This window comes from Poecilia mexicana, unplaced genomic scaffold, assembly GCF_051168715.1.
Source record: "Poecilia mexicana isolate PSO_F unplaced genomic scaffold, ASM5116871v1 scaffold_22, whole genome shotgun sequence".
In the NCBI taxonomy this organism is placed as follows: Eukaryota; Metazoa; Chordata; class Actinopteri; order Cyprinodontiformes; family Poeciliidae; genus Poecilia; species Poecilia mexicana.
The window spans coordinates 7,095,861-7,116,393 of NW_028263391.1; the positions used below are offsets into that span (position 1 = coordinate 7,095,861).

General features: G+C 39.2%; 1 protein-coding gene across 1 annotated transcript in view; it reads right to left on the reverse strand.

The window, feature by feature from the left end:
- syne1b (spectrin repeat containing, nuclear envelope 1b) overlaps positions 1–17,486 on the reverse strand; it is a 99,263-nt gene extending 81,777 nt beyond the window's left edge. Inside the window, exons 1-14 of the mRNA XM_088002672.1 lie at positions 17,265–17,486; positions 10,587–10,648; positions 8,173–8,268; positions 7,047–7,130; positions 4,940–5,032; positions 4,151–4,329; positions 3,824–4,020; positions 3,121–3,230; positions 2,017–2,124; positions 1,791–1,928; positions 762–926; positions 548–660; positions 297–465; positions 117–213 (exon numbers count right to left, since the gene is read on the reverse strand). Of these exons, the coding sequence (XP_087858798.1) occupies positions 117–213; positions 297–465; positions 548–660; positions 762–926; positions 1,791–1,928; positions 2,017–2,124; positions 3,121–3,230; positions 3,824–4,020; positions 4,151–4,329; positions 4,940–5,032; positions 7,047–7,130; positions 8,173–8,268; positions 10,587–10,648; positions 17,265–17,331 (1,678 nt within the window). The 5' untranslated portion in view covers positions 17,332–17,486. The remainder of the gene's footprint in view (positions 1–116; positions 214–296; positions 466–547; positions 661–761; positions 927–1,790; positions 1,929–2,016; positions 2,125–3,120; positions 3,231–3,823; positions 4,021–4,150; positions 4,330–4,939; positions 5,033–7,046; positions 7,131–8,172; positions 8,269–10,586; positions 10,649–17,264) is intronic.
- Positions 17,487–20,533: the final 3,047 nt, after the last annotated feature.

Sequence of the window (20,533 nt, forward strand, 5' to 3'; positions counted from 1 at the left end):
ACCTTTGTTACAGGTTTTAGTCCCTGTAACATAAAATCGATAGACCAAACAAATGCTCAGTTTATGTATCCCAGTATATCGCAGTATGCAGTAAGATAAATGAATTAGAATCTTACTTGAGCTGTCAGACTTCACATAAACCTCTGCAGCTTGTTTCAGGGCTGTGAAGATGATCTCATACTGGTCAAAAAACCTGTGGCCTTCAACAAAACTCTACAACAGAAACAGGAAACGATTTGTCACACAAACTGATTCGCTCTAACAGAACACATCCGATGTAAATAATTTCGACTCACAAGGTAGCTTTGCAGCAGGAGTTCGACTGACTCCCGTCGGCCATATTTTATAATCCAGGACTTGAGCTTAGCCTCCGCCAGCACCAGAAACGCCATCAGTCTGTACTTTATTTCCCAGAATTCCAGCTTTATCAAGTGAGAGTGTGATGAAGTTGACACAAAGTTGAACCTGAATATTAAAGAGACATCAAAGACCGTGTCGTTTGCTGCAACAGTTGAATGACTAGAGGGAAAAGGAAACAGCGCCACACCTTTCTGCCATGTCCTGGAGCTGCTCGGGCGGCACCGGCACCCCGTTCACTGATCTGTCCTTGTGGATCTGCGTGAAAGTCTGTCTGTGGGACTCCAGGCTTTTCAATACTTCCTGCAACACAAAGACAATTATAGTTAGTGAGACAAATATAGTCTCACTAACGTTTAATCTAATTAAAAATGCCAACATCGATGGGTGCGCAGACACTTTACCTTGTGCTGCTCCAGTTTTCTGTGCAGAACGTTGGCGGTTTCTTCGTGAACATGTTGGAGGGGGATGTCCTCTCGCAGAGCCATCTCCGCTCGGTGAAGCCAGGCTCCAATCACGCCCAGCGGCCCGGGCAGAGACTTGTCCAGATGAATGTGCCAGTCCAACAGCTGCAATTGACACCCAGTGCAAAAAAAAAAAAAAAAAAGATCAGACAGTGGAAGAAGCTGTTCTAAACACAGAGCTCCTGTATGTTCACAAGCAACCGCGCAGCAACAGCAGATTATTCCACTCTAAACAAGCTGCTAATGCCCAAAGAAGTGGAGTATCTAGTGAACAAAACGCTCTCTGTTCCCACACTCCCACTCCACAATAAACACACTCATTCAACCCCTCGGCACGACACCGAACTTCACTGGAAGTGAGGAAACAAAGAGATTTCTTTTAATTGAAGAAAATAATAAATAGCCTGCCTTAAAGGGGACATATCATGCAAAATCCACTTTTTAAACGTAAATGTTTTTTTCTCCTGGTGCTGGATAGTTTGTATTCTTTTTGTCAGTCTGTTCATGTTTTCTTTATTTTCTATAGTGTTTTTCTTGTCACTGCATTTGCTGTGGAACTGCTGAAAAAGTCATGACATTTTCAGATTCACAAAACAAAATCAGTTTTGTGAATCTCTCATGTTTTTTCCTCAGAGCAGTTTTGTAGTCCAGGTGTAGTTATGCCAAAGTTGCAAGTAAACAAGTCAAAATGTTCAATTCCAGCCTGTACTAACCCACAGGATTCCTTACATGTTTTTTATTAATAAAAAAAAATGTAATAATGAATTAGCCATTGTATCACATTAATGGGAATTCACATGAATGAGCAGGAACAGGTGGGAATAAATATGGATTCAAGCTAAACTATTGAAGTTTGGGCTTTAAAGGAAAATGTAAATTAAAAAAATCAATAACAACAAAAAACATAATTAGTCAGCATAACTTTTCCGCTCTATGTCCTATAAATGATGAAGAATGCAGTGTAATTACCCGGGCAGACAGGCGGTCCCAGGCCTGCTTGACCAGAGCTTGGTCCACTGACAGTTTGCCTTCCTTGTGAACAGGTTGGAGCAGCTGATCCGTTTGCTTCTTCTTCATTTCATACTGAACATGAAAGTTTTTAAATGCCTGCAAAACACAGAGACACAATTATTGCAACAACTTTTCCTCGTTCAGAACAGGTGGCGTTTTTTTTTCCCTTTCTCATCAAACTCACCTGGTATTTGTCAGTGAGGCTTCCTTCTGTAGCCTGGGCTCGCAGCAAGTCTCTCTCCAGCTGATCCAAAAACACCTTCAGCTCTCTGAGCATCTTCCTCTCTTCCCTCTGTCACAGTCAAATGATAAGCTGCTCAGTTTAAGCTCAAACTTAATCCAAAACCCGTTTTTTTCCCTTAATTAACATGCAACCGGGACACTTAAATGACATTTTAAGACAGGAATGTAAAGATAAGGTTAAAAAGTCTGCATTAAAATTAACAAGCCCTGCACACAGAAGCAAGATCTGCATTAAGAGAAACAGTTAATTTTAGAAACAGAAGTAGAAAAAGCAGAGATTTAAACAAACGGTACAGTAGAAAACTCAAGCATTTATTTGAACATACCTCAAGCATTTGCTCTATATCTTGAGGAACAAACTTTCCAGGAAAGCATCAAGAGAAATGCAAACACATCAGAAAGGCATAAGAACAGCAAGGAAACAGAAGTGGAACGAATGGAAACATGAGATGAGGGAACGCACACTCCGAACAGAAAGCATGCAGTACTCTGACCTGAACCCTCACCTGCAGTACTGACACTGACAATGCAAAAGTCGGAATAGAGCCGAGAAGCAGCTTGATGTACAAAAAAACAAAAAACAAAAACAAAAGTGGATGGGGAAAGAAAATCAAATAAGTCTGTGCTGATACAAAATAAAGCATAAAAACTCAGCTGGCATCGATTTCTATTAGAGATGCACCGAGAAATCAAATGGTGACCAGAACCGGAACGGGACGTCTGGACATGTTCCAGCAAGCCCACTTTAGGAAAGGTCAGAAGATGCTACATCTGCTACAGATTTCTGATCAGTGCATTTCTAATGCCTGTAATAAAAGATCAAAGTTTTATTCTATCAAATGACAATTTGAATGAATAAAGTGGATTTCAGTGCATAGCCTCTCCAGAGGGTGTTTTTCTTTATTCATATATATTCAAACAACACAGGAGTTTTAGGCTTATTGACAGGAGACATGGAGTAAATGTTACTTCATGTCCTGAAATAAAAAATGTGCTTTGTACTGCATGACCCGGACTGAGAAAATGATAAACTTGACCAAAGTACCTCGTCCTGCTGTCCGTCACCCTCGGAGTGTTGGGGGTTTGGGTAATGCTTGAGAAACTGAGCCACGTAAGTCATGATGGACTTTTCATCCGGCTTGTCGACATCCACATCTACAGAGCAACACAAACATGATCTTAATCGCTGCTTTAATAAACCTTGAACAGCAGAAGAAAATCCAAGCCTTCAATAAAACTGAAGCGCAGAAGCAGGGACAAAATGCAACAAAGCTCTTACATCTGGAACCAGCGGAACAAAAGACGTTCCCTCCAGAGATTAAATCTACTGAGGCTGTCAGCTAATTATACATGTCTACTTTTATCCACACTGCTGGCCTGACACTACAAATCAGAGCCAGGCTCCTGCAGCCACATATTCTTATGCAGCTCTGTGTGTTTTAAAGCATCTCCAGTAAGTGAAGCTAGGACTGCAGAGTCACTGCAGGCTGCTTTCCTTCCCTTCACTCACAGTCTGCACGCTGGTAAAACTGAGTTTTAATCCTCTGGAAGGTGACATTGGCCTTCTTAGTATGAGGAACATTAATGTAAATCTGTTTGACAGAATTTCATATTATTTGTACTTCTGTCATATCTAAAAAAAACAAAACAAAAAACAAACTGTTGACCAGTGTTACCTGTTTAGAATAGTTAGCAACACTAAAAACCTTTAAGGCAAAAGAAAAAACAGAGAACAGAAACTAGGAGACCTTCAGGATCCAGCAGGCGAGGAATGCCCAGCTCGTTTTCTGCGAGAGCAAAAGCTTCCTCCAGATTCTCCCTGTTGTTCCTCCGCCGCACCACTTCCATATCCACCAGATCGGGCCTGATGGCGTGCACTACCGCTTGAAAAGCGACGCCACTACGCCAGCTGGACCCAAAGTCCTTCACCTCGATTCCAAAATCCCTGAAAAACAAAACGGTGAGCCGCTCCGGCTTGTAGGACTTTTAAAACGCCAGTAAGCACAGAGCTTTTTGATAAATCAACCGGATTAACGTTTCTACTTTAAATCGGAAACCTCAAAAGTGTGACGTACTTGGCGGCTGTGCACTGCACCCATCTGAGCAGAGCCTTCTTAGCATTGCCCTGAAATTTGTTGGTGACCTTCCTCTTCATGGGAGGGCTTCCTGTTTCACAGCTGGCTGTGCTGTCCACGGACGAGTTGCTGTTGGATAACGCCTGTAGAGCTGGCAGGTTGCTGGTTAACTCCTCAATCTGGTTGAGAAACAAAAGAAGATAAGGGGGGACAAAATGTCAGTAATGAGTCTGCCTGACTGCTGATATCAGCTTCAGGTAAAGTTAGCTGCGCGCAAACGTCTTAGAGCCAATCAGTCTCAAGTTGTGGTACAAGTACAGTTGGTGGGATGCCTTTTGTACGCTGCCAAAGACGTTCAATGTTATTTAATTTAACTCATCAAATGGAGAGGCAGCTATTCGTTACTATTTTAACAGTTTGTTGATGGGTTTTATGAATATATTCTGGCTCAACTGGCCCTTTGAGAAGATTTGTGATTTTAAAAATGAAAATGAGTTTGACAGCCTTGGTGTAGAGCCAATGAAAATATTTTTTTCTTAAAAGTTGGGTTGTTTTAAAATGCATGTCAGTATGGTGGTAGTTGGAAACATTCACTCCTTGGCGCAAAAGGTTTGAGGACTGCCACACATTGTGCAATTAATTGAAAAATTGAAAAGGACTTGAACATCTCATGCTGTGGACTCTCTATATTATAAGATCTTGACAGTAAATCCTGTCATACTTTAAGATTAAACAACCATTTGGACAAATTCTTTAGTCCTTTTTTGGGTCATCTTGATATAGAATTACCTGAAAGTAGAGGATGATGGTCCATATCAAACCGAGGACGATGGACGGCCTCCCATCAGCAATGTCAGTGGCATGGATGTTGACGAGTTTGATCTAAAACCAAAGCAAGAAAAAATATCAACACCCTAATTTATTTTTAGACCGTTAGGGAGAGAAACCCAAAGTGTCTCGCACATAATTTTTTCCTTGGTTTTCATTCAGACCAAAAACAACAATGAAAGTCATCAAAGTCAAGCCTTTGATGCAGATAAATAGCGTCATTGTCAGAGGCAGAAGCATGACTGAGAAGACAACCAGATAAAAAGTCGACAGAAAAGCAGATGCACTACTGTGATTGCAAACGCTGCTCTGCAGAGCTGCGGCAACTTGCTGGATTTAAGTTTCTACACTCGAGCAGCTAAACTGCAGCCCAGACCACGCGTCAGTCGGGTTCCACTCAAAATGCATAAAAATGCAGGCTATCAGAAACACTTGCAGCTCTCTCCCAAGTCTGGCAAAATACACATCATGCACTTCATGAAAGCATTGCGTGTGACGGCACAAGGTGTTCAACAGCAACTGACCGGTGATCCTCGGTACAGAGACTGAAAGCAAACGTGACGGGAGAGAGATCACAACAATATAAGTTTCAGTCCTCAGGGAATCCGTCGGAAAGTAGGACAGGAGATTTAGCGACGGGTTATGCAATGAAGAAATCCTGTCATGCCTCCATGAACAAAGTTAATGTTTTGCAGAAAGAGACACTATATGCTCACTGACAAATACGGAACTAAACGTCATGCTTTCCAGCGAGCCTTTCAATCATTCATCTAAATGTGTGCATGTTTGTTTTTTGTAGTGAGACATACAGTTGTGTGTTATTTTAACACAACAGAACAGAAGGAACAGCTTTAATCAAGGCACCGACAGTGAAATTGCCAACTGCTGCTTTCATCATCCTCTGTATTTGTCCAACTTTCTGTAACTACTTTACACGTTTCTGGGGGAAATAGACTCAAAGAGCTATTTTCCATTTAAGTAAAAAGTTAAAAGAATTGACTAAGAGGAAGAATAAAATATTTAACAGGCTGCTTAAAAGGAACCTTTATGTTCTATTACATCTTGAGACTGCAATTCGTTAAACCTGCAAGACAGTGAGAGAGGGCGAGTCAACGGATAACAGGAAGGCTGAATGAAGTAAACCCTTTGGAGCTTTTAGCTTCTACCTGTTAGTAAACATGATGGATTTGGGAGCATTGCGAGCTTTTCTGAAATCTAAGTGTTAAGGGATCTATATTTGCATCCAAAGACTGAAGTTTAAGTAATTTTAGCCACTAGCTGCTAAGAAATTGTGATTGATGCATCTTTAGCTAGTCAAGATATGGACATTAGTGTTTTGCTCTGGATATGAAGCACTCTACCTAAATGGTTGTGGGTTTTCTGCACTTAAAATGTTTTATTCCATATATTATTGTGATCAGAGTTTTTTTTTCACATTTTACTGTTGCCTTAGCTAAATCAATAAAAACCTGACAAAGAAAAATAGGCATTATACTACAAATTAATTTAAATACTAATCAACAATAAATGTGTTTCAACTTTCAAATAATTCACTCGAATTATCCGAGTGTGAATTATCTGAAAGATAATTAACTTTATCTGGATCTTTAATTATCAATATAATTAATAAAGTTAATTAGGTTGGGGTCACAATATTTAACCCCAACATGTTGTGGGTCAAATGTGTTGAAGTCCTGAGTCAATACTGGTTTAAAAACTACACTGACTCTTAGACTGAATAGGTGTTGGATAAACCTCAAACACACGTGAATAAAAATGATGATGTTGTGAATTTATTAGATGTGTGAAGAATTACTCGAATTCAGTTAAAAAGATAAGTAATTGCAAAGACAGTAAGATTTAGTTATATAAAAATGAATACAATCAAAATAAATAACCACACTTTCAATTTGTTAGTTAAAAAAATAAAAAAATATATGTTCAAAGCGCTGAATGAGGCTCTTTTTATTTCACATTCACAGTTCAGTTTCCTTCTTGCATCTTTAAGAGCTTTTATTGTCTTCCAGAAATACGGATAAAACATTAAGCGCCATAATTTCATGCTAACCTTTCTGCCTTCGAGGAACTTGAGTGCAGTGCCGATGTTGGAAACCCAGTGAATCCTTTTCAGCTGGCGGCCTTGCTCACAGGGCTGAAGACAAAGAGGACAGAAATGTGAAATTAATACGCAAACCAAGGAAGCGTTGTTGTTCAGTTCAGTGTATTTTGATCATAAGATTCAAATACACATTGCATAGAGACAGTTTAATTTAGCTTTTTTAACATAATGTCAGAGATAGTAACTTAAGTGGAGCTAGCCAATTTGGGATTGGAATTTTGGATATATGAAAACATTTAAAGGCATAAAATGCTTATGGGATATGTCTGGGGATTTTAGCAAATTTTTTAACTTGTGAGAATGAATCATTGTGAGGAAAGAATAGTTAGGAATCAGTTAATTTTTTTCTGAAATTAGATTTACTTTTGCAAAAAGCAAGTTAGTTCCAGGTGACCTTCCTGCTAAAATACCTAAATATAACACATCCAAGGTTTGGTAGAACCTAAGCCAGGTGTGAGAAGGGAAGATTTTTTATAGTGGGTCGGTATGTCAAGGCAGAAAATGTGCTGTTTTCCAAAAAAAAAATAAGGCGTAGTGTTTCTAACTTCTGTTTACAGAAACCCAGTTTTGGAGAATCAAACAACAATGCAAAAAATAAAAATAAAAAAATAGAAGTATGAAAAACCCCAAAGACATCTTATCATTTTACAGATACAAGGAGGTTTGGATATATGAAAACAAATTGGGTCAAACTGTTAGCGTGCCCTTGAGAGTGTAAGGATGTGTGTTTCTCTAGTCAGACAGATGAACAGTAAGATCAAAAAACATGTGGTAAGTGCTTCTCACAGCAGAGAAGATCAGAAAAAATTCTTGAAAGTGATTCCAAAATAGATAACTTTGTTCTTCAAGACAAACCACAAACTGAATTGTTGCAGCCTAGTAAGAGTCATCATAATTAAATGTTTCAGATGCTTAGAAAAATCTGACCAGAAATGCCATGCAATGACCTTGATTTGCACACATAACTTTCACTATAACTAGGATTGGCGGTCGATCCCGATAAAAAAGTAAATATTTTCAAGAAATAGTCAAGTTCTGATTAAATTCCACACAAGACAAATAAACTCTTGTTTACCAGTCGTTGGCCAGACAGGACCTCCAGCAGCGCCAAGAGCTTCACCCCATCCTTAATGTCCTCAAAAAGATCGTTCACCTCTAGTGGCGGTTTATGCTGGTAGAGGAAAAAAGAAAGCAAAACATAACAGTTTATAAAAGAGCTGAAAAGAAATGCTTGTATGCTGTAGAGTCCACACTGTGATAAAAAAAAAAACATTAGTATTCTAGCCCATTACCAGGGATGAGGAAGAACCGAATGCTGTTGGTGAGAAACAGACTTGTTAGCAGCAACCACTGAGCCTCCCTGCAGCTGAAAAGATGGTGCTTTTTCCACAGCAGTGGCGCGATGCCCAGTCCTCAGGCTACGGCGCTCATTTAACCCCAACAGGACACAGTCTCCTGATATCATCTTATTTACACATTCAAAGCCTCAAAGAGATTAAATGACACTATAATCTATTGTCTCAGACAAAATAAACGTTTAATCTGCAAAGCCAAAGTTTAATTAAGAAGCAAAAGTGCTCGTGGGAATACTTTTTCTGGCACATTATCCAGGTCATTTCCCAACTCCACATACTGCATGGTGGAATTGCAATGGCTGCCTATTTGGGGCAAAGCGGTCTGAAGTCCTTTACAACAAACTGTCTTTTTCTCGAGACAATCACATTTTTGAAGTAATATCTGCACCCACAGCGCCCTGCTAAATTATTACGGAAACAGCGCTGCAGAGGTCAAGTAGCTGATTGTTGTTATGTGTTCCCACTAAATACTAAATCTGCTATGAGGACTAAATACAACTGTCCATCACAATTTCAGAACCATGTGGTTTCCTTCGATTTCAAATTATTTTGTATTGGTTCATCACAAGAAAAAAAAAAGTTTGGAGTTGTAATGTGGGAAAGAATGAACAAGTTCAGAACCTATGAATACTTCAGCGATGCACCGTATCTGCACAAAAAACGGTCAGCTGAAAATAATCCCCACCCTGGAAACTTAATTTTCTCAGTCACATGAAACTCCCAACTTTGGAAAAACTCTCCTGGAAAGATGCTTGGTTGTAGAAAATCAGAGGAAGTGGACACAAAGGCTGAAAGGAAAATGTGACAGCCGTAGGAAGTGACAAATCAGATAATTTACGCTTTGCTGCAAAAAAAAAACAAAAAAAAAACACCTATACAGAGAAACTTCAGTTTTATCTGAAACAATTAACAGGAATTCATTATTAACTCTACAACTGCTCATCAATAGGCTTTTATTACATTATCCTTATTAGTATGCGCGGTTGGTGAGCTGGGCATGAATGAATAATGAATAATGGACTAGCAGAGTGTCCCAGTGCTGGCCCACCACATAACTCAGATTCTTCTAAAGTTGTGAAACCAAGCTTAAACTATTGTGGGCTGATCAGGCCCAACAAACAGCCTAAGTAAACCAAATCTCTCTGCCAGATCTCCAACCTACCAGAAAATGATTTCAAACGACTAAATTCACCAGGAGATTTAATGCTTCTGTAGCACAAAGCTGCACCTAATCAAATTCAGATTTTATTCCTTTCGAGACAAAATGTGTTATAACACAACATGTGAGCATGTGTTATTGCTGTGAACTGAGTGCCTGTTAATTTAGAAGCATGAAACTCAGAAGCAGACGACTGCCTACAGGGAACTGTCCTCACCCTCTTGTTCTCCATCTGCACACCACGTTATTGTCCCTGCCAACACTCGCCACACACACACACATGCAGGCACACACAATAAGCATGAATACCAAAACAGTACAGCAAATACCTACCCACACACACACAGCAGGAGAACTCCAATGCAGATACATACACCACACACCAATCTGAGTTATTCCACTAAATACCCCACATGTCCACACAAACACACTCCACTAAATCTATCCAGGCTCTTGTCACTTTAAGTCCCCCTTGTGAGAATCTTGAAAACTGAACAAATGGTCTTTGTGTTGTCATGCCAAAAATCCTTTAGTAGTTCTTGTCACAGAAAAGGAATATTGTCTTGGGTAAATGTTCCTGCTTCACCAAACTTTGATTGCCAAGACATTGGCTTCCATTAACCTGATTTGATTTAAAGTGTTAAGGAATTAGGGGCAAACGATGCTGCTGTTTGCACTTCAGTGAATAATCAGAGGGGTTGTACTTAGTGTTAAAGTCATTTCTGCATCAGACAAATCTATTATCTCCAATTATTTTAACAAGTGTTAAAAAACAAAAATACCACTTATGAAAGAGGATGTTTATAAGAATGACAATACGTCACATTTCTAATCAGGATGGGTAGAAGGAGAACAGGTTTCAGGTAATATTAGTGCAAGTTGACTTTTGTTGAGTTCCTGAAATGTACACCGTTTTCAACTTCAGATAAGTAACAGCTGCAACAGTGTGTGCAATGGGAAGCAGTTGACACTTACCTTTGCTAAATGAGAATTGATCCATTTTGTGAAGGTTCTCTTCTGCACGGCTTCTTGCTCATCTGGAAAGTAACAAACATGAAGTTCAAATACTTATTCTAACACGACTGACTACAGATGACTTTTGGATGAGTCAATGAAGCAAAAAAGTTCAATTAAAGAGACTAATAAATCAAACTATACTGTCAGTTTTTTGCAAAAAAAAAAAAAAGTAAACAATTTACTATCCAGATAAATCACAGTCCTTATCTTGGTCAATATTTTCCATAATGACAAATAAGATATGATATAATATTAATCTTATATTTTTCACTATGCCATCAAGATGTCCTGATAACAGGTTGATCATTACATTTCCGTGTTTTGAAGCAGAGACTCATTTTAAATTTACAGGCCAGCGGAGACAGGAGTCACTGATCTTTACTATATTGCAGTTCTGGTTGTATTGTCAAGATGATAAATCACAACTCCAGTCTCAGGTTTTCTGCAGCCTTTAACAGGGTTTCTTTCAGGACTACCTGGTATCTAGTTCAATACATCTTTCTACTGACTTTGTCTAACTTGTCCATGCTGGGGAAATGAAGCATGATTCTGCGTCCACCATGTTTCAACATGATGTGTTCAGAGGGATACAGAGTCTCTGCTCTCCGCTACGAGGGCTGAATAAATTTAAGGCACACTTGAAAGATTTTAGTTGATTCGATAACGTTGAAACCATGTTCCATTTTATTTTCATTTCACAGTTATGCACCTCTTCTGTTGGCTTATCACAAACTCCTAATGAAATATAGTGATGTTTGTGTTTTAGGTTAAAAAAGAAACTTTTGAGGAGTGTGAATACTTCTTTCAGCCACTGTATGGATACCCAAAACATGATACAAAAGGTAAATGCAACACCTGCACAACAGTTGTTGTCATGTGTAATCTTTTAAAGATAGTTAATATAATTTTTTATTTAAATTCCCCTGTTCAAGTATAACTTCTCTCAGGTCTCCAGCTGCATTAGAGTAATACTCCACCATACATGGTACAAGCATAACTAGCAATGTTTAAAATTATGATTTACAAAAGCGGTACAACAAATGCTGCGGACAAGAGCTCTAAAAAGGAGCCGAGAGAAAATTTCTCTCAAACCCTCCACCCTCTGTGCTCAGAGCCAACATGTGATGTTCAGGTCACCTCCAGCCTGTCTCTGGTCTCTTAACACATTCAATCACAACACCTCATGCATTATGCATCATTTATAACAAAGAAGCACATTTCTGTGCTTTTGTGGCGCCGTTGTCGCGTTGAGGACTGTGTCGTGCATGCCGGTTGGCTAGTGCTGCACTGCTTGGAGTGGCCATTTTTAAACATCCACTCCAGAAATATATAGACAGCGATCACGTGTTTAAGGAAGCGATGCGAACACTGTACAGGGAGCAAAGACATCATTGACCTACAGGCTAAAGCTTCATCACTGATGCACTGGGGATGCCCAGTGAAGCATATCACACACATACTGACACGCACACACTTACACACACACACACACACGCACACACACACACACGCAAATAATAAATAAATAAATAAATAAATAAGGAAATAAGGCAGCACACACATAATATTGTGTTTGAGCATAAAGTTCATACACCTACAAACCATTAGCATATTTTTATTAGCTTAAAAGATCCAACGTCCAGCTTGTTGCCGCACTACTTACCACGCAGATACTGAAAAAATCCTGTCACCAGATTTAAAGAAGTCTTTCTGACAGAAACATCCTTACAGTGAGCCATCCTACACCCCACTCTCCGGCTCTCGTCCTTTGCGTCTCATGAGTTCCACGGTGTTCACACGGTACGTGTGTCGACGGCGGGAATCATAAGGTCCACAGTGGACAAAACGTGACAGAAAAAAGAAAAACACAGCTGTCCTTTCACCCCCTCCTTTTTATCCAGCAGGAAGCAAAACAGATCTGGCTGCCTGGTTTCCCCGGTGAAAGCGAGAGAGCTGCTGGAGGCTGTGATGAAAATGTCCCCTCCTCCCTGACCCTCTCACACACTGTCAGACATGCACACACACACACACACACACGCACACACACACACAGATGGCAAAGCAGAAACTCTAATAGGTTGGGTGATCTATAGTCCCATCCTTCCTTCTTCCTGTGTTGTTCCCATCCAGAGGAGCCATGGCTGTGTGGATGTGCACAGCCCTAGCTGCACTGCCTCGCTGTATCATCATACCATCTGAGGCTGGAGAGGGCTCAGCTAGGAGGTTGGCTCAACCAATCGGTGCGTGAGGAGGGTGTGACGTCACAGCCATGGCTGCATTATCCCGATTTAAGCTTAGTTTGTGTGTGTGTGTTAGCCATATTTGCCTATAAGACATGTCTAATCCTCTATGACTGAAACATTTCCTGACGTAGCAGTATCGTTTTAAAATCAACACTGACCCGACTTGCTCTTGATTCATTCAAGCTAAACGAAGTCTCGAGACTTAAACCTATAGATTTGGGAGACGGAACAAAGGCTGCTGCATGAGGCAGGTCCTGGTGCAAGTCATTTTAATAATTAATTCTGGGGCTGCTGAATGACATGTACCACCTGCTCTCCCCCGCGCCGAGCCCACGCCATTGTGACGAGAAAACAGGACACACCCACACAGGGATTCCCTTTGCAAAGCGTCATGTGAAAGCTCTAAAGCACATCCATTGTTTCTGCAAACAGCAAGCAGAGAACAGAACCACTCTACTGCTCTGAATGTAACACATGGACAGCAATGAATGAAGTAAATAGCTTATCGTTTTATGCAGAAAATGCCTTTATTATTTCAGGTCCCACAGCACGCTAAAAGGCTTTTCTTGCATGTTAAAAATAATCATGAGGTTCTATTAATACTGGTTTATACAAGTCCTGTCCCAGAAAAGCTACTTCCTCTTTCATATGCAGGAAGTTGTTTGTAGCTATGAGAAAATCTTACTGGACCGTTTTTTATTTGTGCGCCACAAATCTGGAACAAACTTCAAAACAGCCGAAACACTGAGTTCCTCTAAATCTAGACTGAAAACGCAGCAGTTTAGAGTTGCTTTTGAAATACAAACATAAAACATTAGTCAATAATCTGATGTGTAATCACGGTCTATGACTTTGCATTTTTGTGTTTTTATGATGTAAAGCACTTTGAAATGCCTTGTTACTTTAAGGTGCTATAAAAATGCATTTTGATTGATTTGAATGATTCGCAGAGAGTTCAAATGCTCAAAATAACTAATTATTAAATTATTTACAAAAGTTTACCTTTGCGCCACTTAATGTTAAGATTTGTTTATTGTGTTTCTTCTCTATTAAAACATAAGTATCCAAAAAAAAAAGATCAACTATTACAACATAACTCATGGGTAAGTGAGACATGTTGGATCCTGTTATTTGACGAGACTAAGGGGAGCACATGTATGTTATATTTTTATTTTACAAGCAAACAGACCCTGCAGGACCATAATAGTTGTCATCAATAGGGGGAGCAGGAAAAACCTAAATATTCCCTACACCTTGTTTCACCTGCCACACTGCAGTTCTTTGCTGTAACTTCATGTGAGATTTTCCTGTCAGAGCAAACACAAGTCGCGCACTCCATTTTGGAAGAAAGTCGAGAATAAAGCCATTGTTGAAATAATCCATACAAAAAATGCAGTTTGTCACTTAGGGGACAACAAACATGCAGAAGAAGGTGTTCTGGCCAGAGCAAGTACCACAACTTGTGTTTCATCCACAGTCACACCACCAGGATTTTGTCTAAATTAGATAAACGTCAAATTAGCAGTAATATTTCCAAATGTAAACATGTAAGAAAGAATGCAAATGTGACAGAGCGATTAATCTCAAATCTTGCTAAAGTGTTACCCAAGAAAACACAAAAGAGAGGAAATGTAGCTGAATAATTTGAAAGCAATAACAGAAAAACATTTATTTAGATTTCAGCTGCAAAATGAGCCCAGATTGATCCGAAGTCCTGGACTTTAGTTTAGTTAAATAATTCATTCTGAGGGAAAACGAAGAACGCGTTGAGGTTGAAATTTTCTGATACCTTTATGTGGAGCATCTCCTAAGTAATTATATTTTTGGCAACTAATTTGAGTTTGACTTTATTGAATGTAGTGTAATAAAAGAAAAAACAAATAAATATACAAAAAAATAAATTTATATCCAAAGCAAGCAAAAGAAGAACAGTAATGAATATTTACTCGTTTTAAAATCAAAGGTAGAAGTTTAAACTTATTTTAACACTCAATCCTCTTACATTAGTGGCATCATCTAATAAGTAACTTCATGACATTCTTCCTTAGTTAGTATTTTCTATTTCTATGACTGGTAAAATGCATACCATAATGAGCATCAATAATTTATGCAATCATAATTTAATGAATAAATAGATCATAAGGATCAATTTGAAGTGAACAAACATCACATCCAACCATTGGACCATCAGAAAGGTAATCAAGTGCTTAAGGTGATCTTAGGAAGATGATACCTTTAGCAATACTGTGCAGTAGATGCCTGGTTTCATTGACCTGATGGTCACCTGGGAGTCTTATAAAAGCCCACTCATTATGTTGTTCCACTTAGTGAAGAACAGCTTCAGGTCAGCTCTGACAGGCCATGAGCAACCGAGCAGGATAAGAAATGATCCAACAGCTGAACGCCCGGTCCTCTCTGTCTCATCTGAACAGAAAACCTTATGGCCTGCAGGGTCACTCTACGTCTGTAGATGATTTATTGAACAGGATTCAGATGGATTTTCATATCGTTTAATAATCTAACCTGGCTTCAAACCTCTCCTCTACTTTAACCTTGACCTACCTGTGTTTTTTTTTTTTTTTTGGTCTTCATGATGCAGTTTGTTCAATAATATTTGAGCTGAGAAGTTACTAAGGAAAGAAAACGCTACAATGGTTAGTAGGTGGATCCCTGTAAAATGGATCCGCTGGATCTGTTTATGTTTCTTGTTTGTGCATGAGAATGTGCACATCTGTATATATGTGCTATGCTTCACTTGGAACCTGAGACCTTCAGAGAACAGCTGTGTGCATCCTCCAATTATGTTACACACTGGTGGACTCTGTTTACTATTTAGGTTACTTTTGTAAGATATATATTATGTGTCACATAATTCTTTTAAATCAAAGAAAGTGCACTAATCAGCTCTAAAATCTGATTCCTGGAGGAGCTGTGGGTAATTAAATATGTCAAATCATTTGCTAGCTGTTTCCACATTTCCTGTCTGATACATTTGTGAAACCCACAAGAACCTATTGCAAAAGACACGGCTGGCAGCAGCCACGCTTCTGGTGTACCAAAGCAGAGCAACTACCTGTCAGTCCATCACCATGTGCTCCTGATAGCAAACATAGCAAAAATTTCAAACGTGAAATCAGCAAAAACACGAGTTATTGCTTTAAAGGGGGAGGCATGTTCATAACTTTATGAAGCCTCTGCACAAATCTACAAAAACACAAAATGTGGGCTACTAATTAAAGTGATTCACAACATTATAGACTTTGCTCAAGTCAATAATTCATGCGCTGTTGCTGAAGCCGAAGCGGATCCGCAGTAAACCTCTGTAGGATGCTTTCAATGATGGGAAACTGTGTTTGATTACCAGAGAAAAGCCCTGCTGCTCGCCATCAACAGTCCACCAAGAGCTACTGTCACAAAAACTATTTCCACTTACTGACTTGAAGCACAGTTATGCAAACTTACACCAAGTCATTTCCACTCTCTCTAAAAAAGGTCATTCAGCTATAAAGACAAAGGATATTTATTAATCACCTTAGTGATGAGCACACAGGAAGTACTGCTTCTCTCTACAGCAGAAAGCGGGTAAAACTGGCACAACCACAGGCAAATGTTTCAAGCAGCAGTTATGGTAACACGCCATCACACCTCACACGCAGATGTTTCCAGGTATCCTACACACTCAAAAGTACCCATACAGCTCATATTTTCATCCTACCAACCATTTTTGCTCGCCAAGGGCACAAATGGTATCGAGTTTAGCTCAGTGCTATATCAGTTAATTCTGTGAATGTCAAACCACATCATCAATAATCAACTTAAACAGGAAATTCTTAAGGTGCTAATGACTAAATGATACACAAATGCCTAAAATTAGTCTGATCTCAGCAAATCATGCTTCGATAAGATCCAGTTTCACCAGACTGGATGAAAACTGTTTCATTAAATTAAATCTTACTTTTCAAACCTGAAACAATAAACAATGCAGCTTGACCGTGTGCAGCTTAGTCACAGGATGTTGCAGGAATGTTTTTATTGTTTCAAATAAGATTAGCTGGTGGAAAAAAATAAAAAGAGACGTTCACATTGAATCAAATTATACAAATATGCGACCCTATAATGTGCTCTACGGCGCGACGTGTTCAAGGGCAGTACTTTCTTTTAATTTTTATCAGTAATAATAAGTTAAAAGACAATCTAGCACAAAGGAGTTTGAGTTTGTCCATCAGGTGGTGTGTATGTGTGCATGTGTGTGAGAGCCTCCGGCTTGCAAATGTTGGCGAACTTCAGTCGGGCACCGAGCCAAGCCTTGAATCAGCACAATATTACTGTGCAGTAGTGCAGGAGGAGAGGAGGTTTGGTTCGCATGCCGGCAAAGCCAAAGAGTGTCACTTACCCTGCAGCTTCTGCATCACATTGGCTATGTCCACAGAGGACCGACCGTAGTGCCTCGGAGACGCCATGTCGACTCGTTGCAGTTGTATCACAAGGTGGGTCACTGATGCCGAGAGCAAGAGATACTTCACAGCTGTCCCGAGTGGGACATCCCTTCCGCCCCTCCTTCTCTCTCTGTCTGCCTCTCTGTCTAATTTCACTGCAGGAGCAGGTCCAATTGAATCTCAGGTTTCATGCAGGTACAAGCAGGTTTATTGTCCAATAGAGGCACTTCTTCCATGCAAGTACTGTAAAAGATTTAAAAGAAAAAGGCTGTTTAAAGAGTTTCTGCACCTGTTATTATTAGCGAATATTTTAAACACTGCAGTTTAGCTATTTAATAGTCTTAAAGACAGAGGTTTTTTTCTAAACCAGTCAAAGTAGGTTTTTTTGCATGACCTCTAAGTTATTAGTATAAGAGTAGCCACGGTCCAGAAATGCTCAAAGTATAAGTCTGAGTAAACCGAAATGCTTTTATCACGTCACATGTTTTGTTTCACAACAGAAAAGCAACAATTATTTTCTCTGCTGATGAATTAGTGATATTCAATAAGTTAAAATATACCTCACACAACCTATTATTGGTCTGATGTACTATTATAATTTTAAATTATGACCTGCTGATTTTAAAGTTATAATAATACTAATATTATATACTAACTCTTGCAATGTACATATTCCTTCCTCATCTGGTTTCAGATTTATAAAAAAAAATGGGACAGAACAATAAAACAAAAATCTAAAATATATTTTTAAAAAGATAACTAACAGTAGCTCTGTCCAGACTCCAAACAAGGTCGCAATTAATGTTATTATCTACACCTGTGCTTTTTGTAGAAATATGCACAACTGTTTAATTGGCTGATTTATGCTGTGGACAAAGAAAAGCCATAGTATGTTAAGCTATACCGTATTACCCAAAAATGGAGTCCTAATATAACAGACTTGTGATCAGCTAATTTGCTCAAATGGACATGTGGACATTCACTGTATTGCGAGAAGTAACTAACAGGAAGTCCCACGTATGGCTAAATTTAGGCATACAGCTGCAAAATGCATAAAAGTGAATTATTCGCTATGTTAATAGGAAAGTAACAAATGATACAGCACAGTCTACTGTTACGAAGAGGGGGTACAGGTCGTAGTTTAATTATGGCTGACATCGCTTTGAGATAGTTTAAGGAAAACCAAAATGTCGAATTAACCCCATTAAAAGGTGCATAAACTATCCTGGCACTAGCTTTGACTTAAACCACTATGTGACATGTCGCTACATCAGTGTTAAGGTATGCTGTACCACAGTAACAGTCAGCTAGCAAAGTTAGACACCTGCTGAGGTATCTGTACGATGGAGGCGGCGTTCACTAAAGCCCGTTAAGAAATGGAGGAAGTTGCTAAAAACACCAGATAAACAGTGATAATTACTATGAAAACGCTCACAAATAAACTCAGACACCCGACAAAACACTAACACCAACGTATCAAGACAACAAGTACAATTACGTATGAGACGGACACGAAGTTGCACGTCGTCTTACCGCCTGTCGCAGCGCAGAGCATGGTGAACTCCCCTGAGGAAGTGCCCGTGCGTGTCTGTGTTGCCCGGTTGCCCATGGTAACCCTGAAAATGAAACTTGGTGGCGTGCATCAGCTCAGTGGCGGACTGCAAGCTGGAAACCACAAGAAGCTGAGCGGCATGATGCTGGCAGAGGGTGGAGTCGGAAATGTGAGGTGTGGTTTTCTGGTATTATAGTACAGTGGCTTTACGCACAAGCTTTCCGAGTGCATCTCAGGGCAATAATGTCGGGGGGAAAATTATATTTTTAAGGAATTCATTTCAGAAACTAGAACTCATATAGCTTCTTAGCACATAATGTGGGATATTTTAAATGTTTAATTTTGACTAATGTTGTTTATGACTGATGAAAAACTTAAGTCCAGTATTTAAAAAAAATAGATAAGATAAATATTAGCTCAAGTTATGGCCAGCAAAGTTGAAGGAAAACTGACTGCCCAGGCTATGCCATCTATATGCAAGCATATAGATGGAAAGTTAAGTGGAAGGAAAAATATCTTAGAAAAAGATACACAAGCAACAGAGATGACCCTGAGAGGATTGTGCAGTATGGCAGGGACTACAGCTTGAAGAGCCACTACACAGAGATGCTGATTTCATTTTCCAACACTTCTCATGACCTGCCCATACTGCCAAAATACCTGCTTTGATGACCATGTATCGCTGTTGTTTATTGGCCAGAAAACCCATCTGATCTAAATGTCACAGATAAGCTTTGGAGCAGAGGAGAATGTAATGAGAAAGATCAGCAGACCCAAAGAGGAATGAGGTGGGCTAATTCCTTCTGCTGTATAATTATCAAACTTAAAGTGAATAAAAGTATGAACCAGTCTTTGAATACCTATATTTTAGTGTTTTTAGTAGTGAGGTTCAGGTTTAGGCCTCAGTTTTAGGTTCATCAAGGTTTCTGGAATACTATGTCATTTTATCACTAGTGTGAAATGAACTCAGATCTCTACGTTTGCATTTTTGGTACTCAAAATCAAAGAATACTTGAACTTGGGGGAGCCTGTAGATGATGAATAAAAGTAACCCCACATGTGCTCTTTGTTCATTCACATTTATGATAGCCAAATACCACAAAATAGTGAGGGTGTACCAAGTGAGATTTGAATCAGTTTAGTAAACTGCCAACATCACATCCACTTGTCCAGACTGTCAATCAGTATCATATGTTGAATATTAACTCATACACCCCAAAGTTTATTTTTTTAACTGTCATTTCACCTCTGACTAGATTTATTAAATTGAAAAAAGAGAGATCAGGACAATAATTTAAAAAAAACCTTCACCAAAGAAGCTGTTTAAATTTAGTTAGAGTGATTTGTCGTGAAAATATTAAAGAAGACTGGTGGGGGGGAAAAAGATGAGCCCATTTTGAAATTGTGTGGTAAATTGTTTCATTTCCCCTATTTTAATTACATAACACACAAAAACTCATCTGTCTCTTTCTACAACATGAGTCAATAGAAATTCAATATCTTTCATTAATTTAAAGGAGCCCATAAAGGTCATTTCAGGTCCTACACCGACAGTTGCAGTTTCATTGTAAAGACTTGACTGCCACCTGCTGGACAACTCCTGTAAACATACCTGTATCAACATCAACATTTCATGGTTCAATCCCGAGGAAAAATGTGTAGTTATTGTGACAA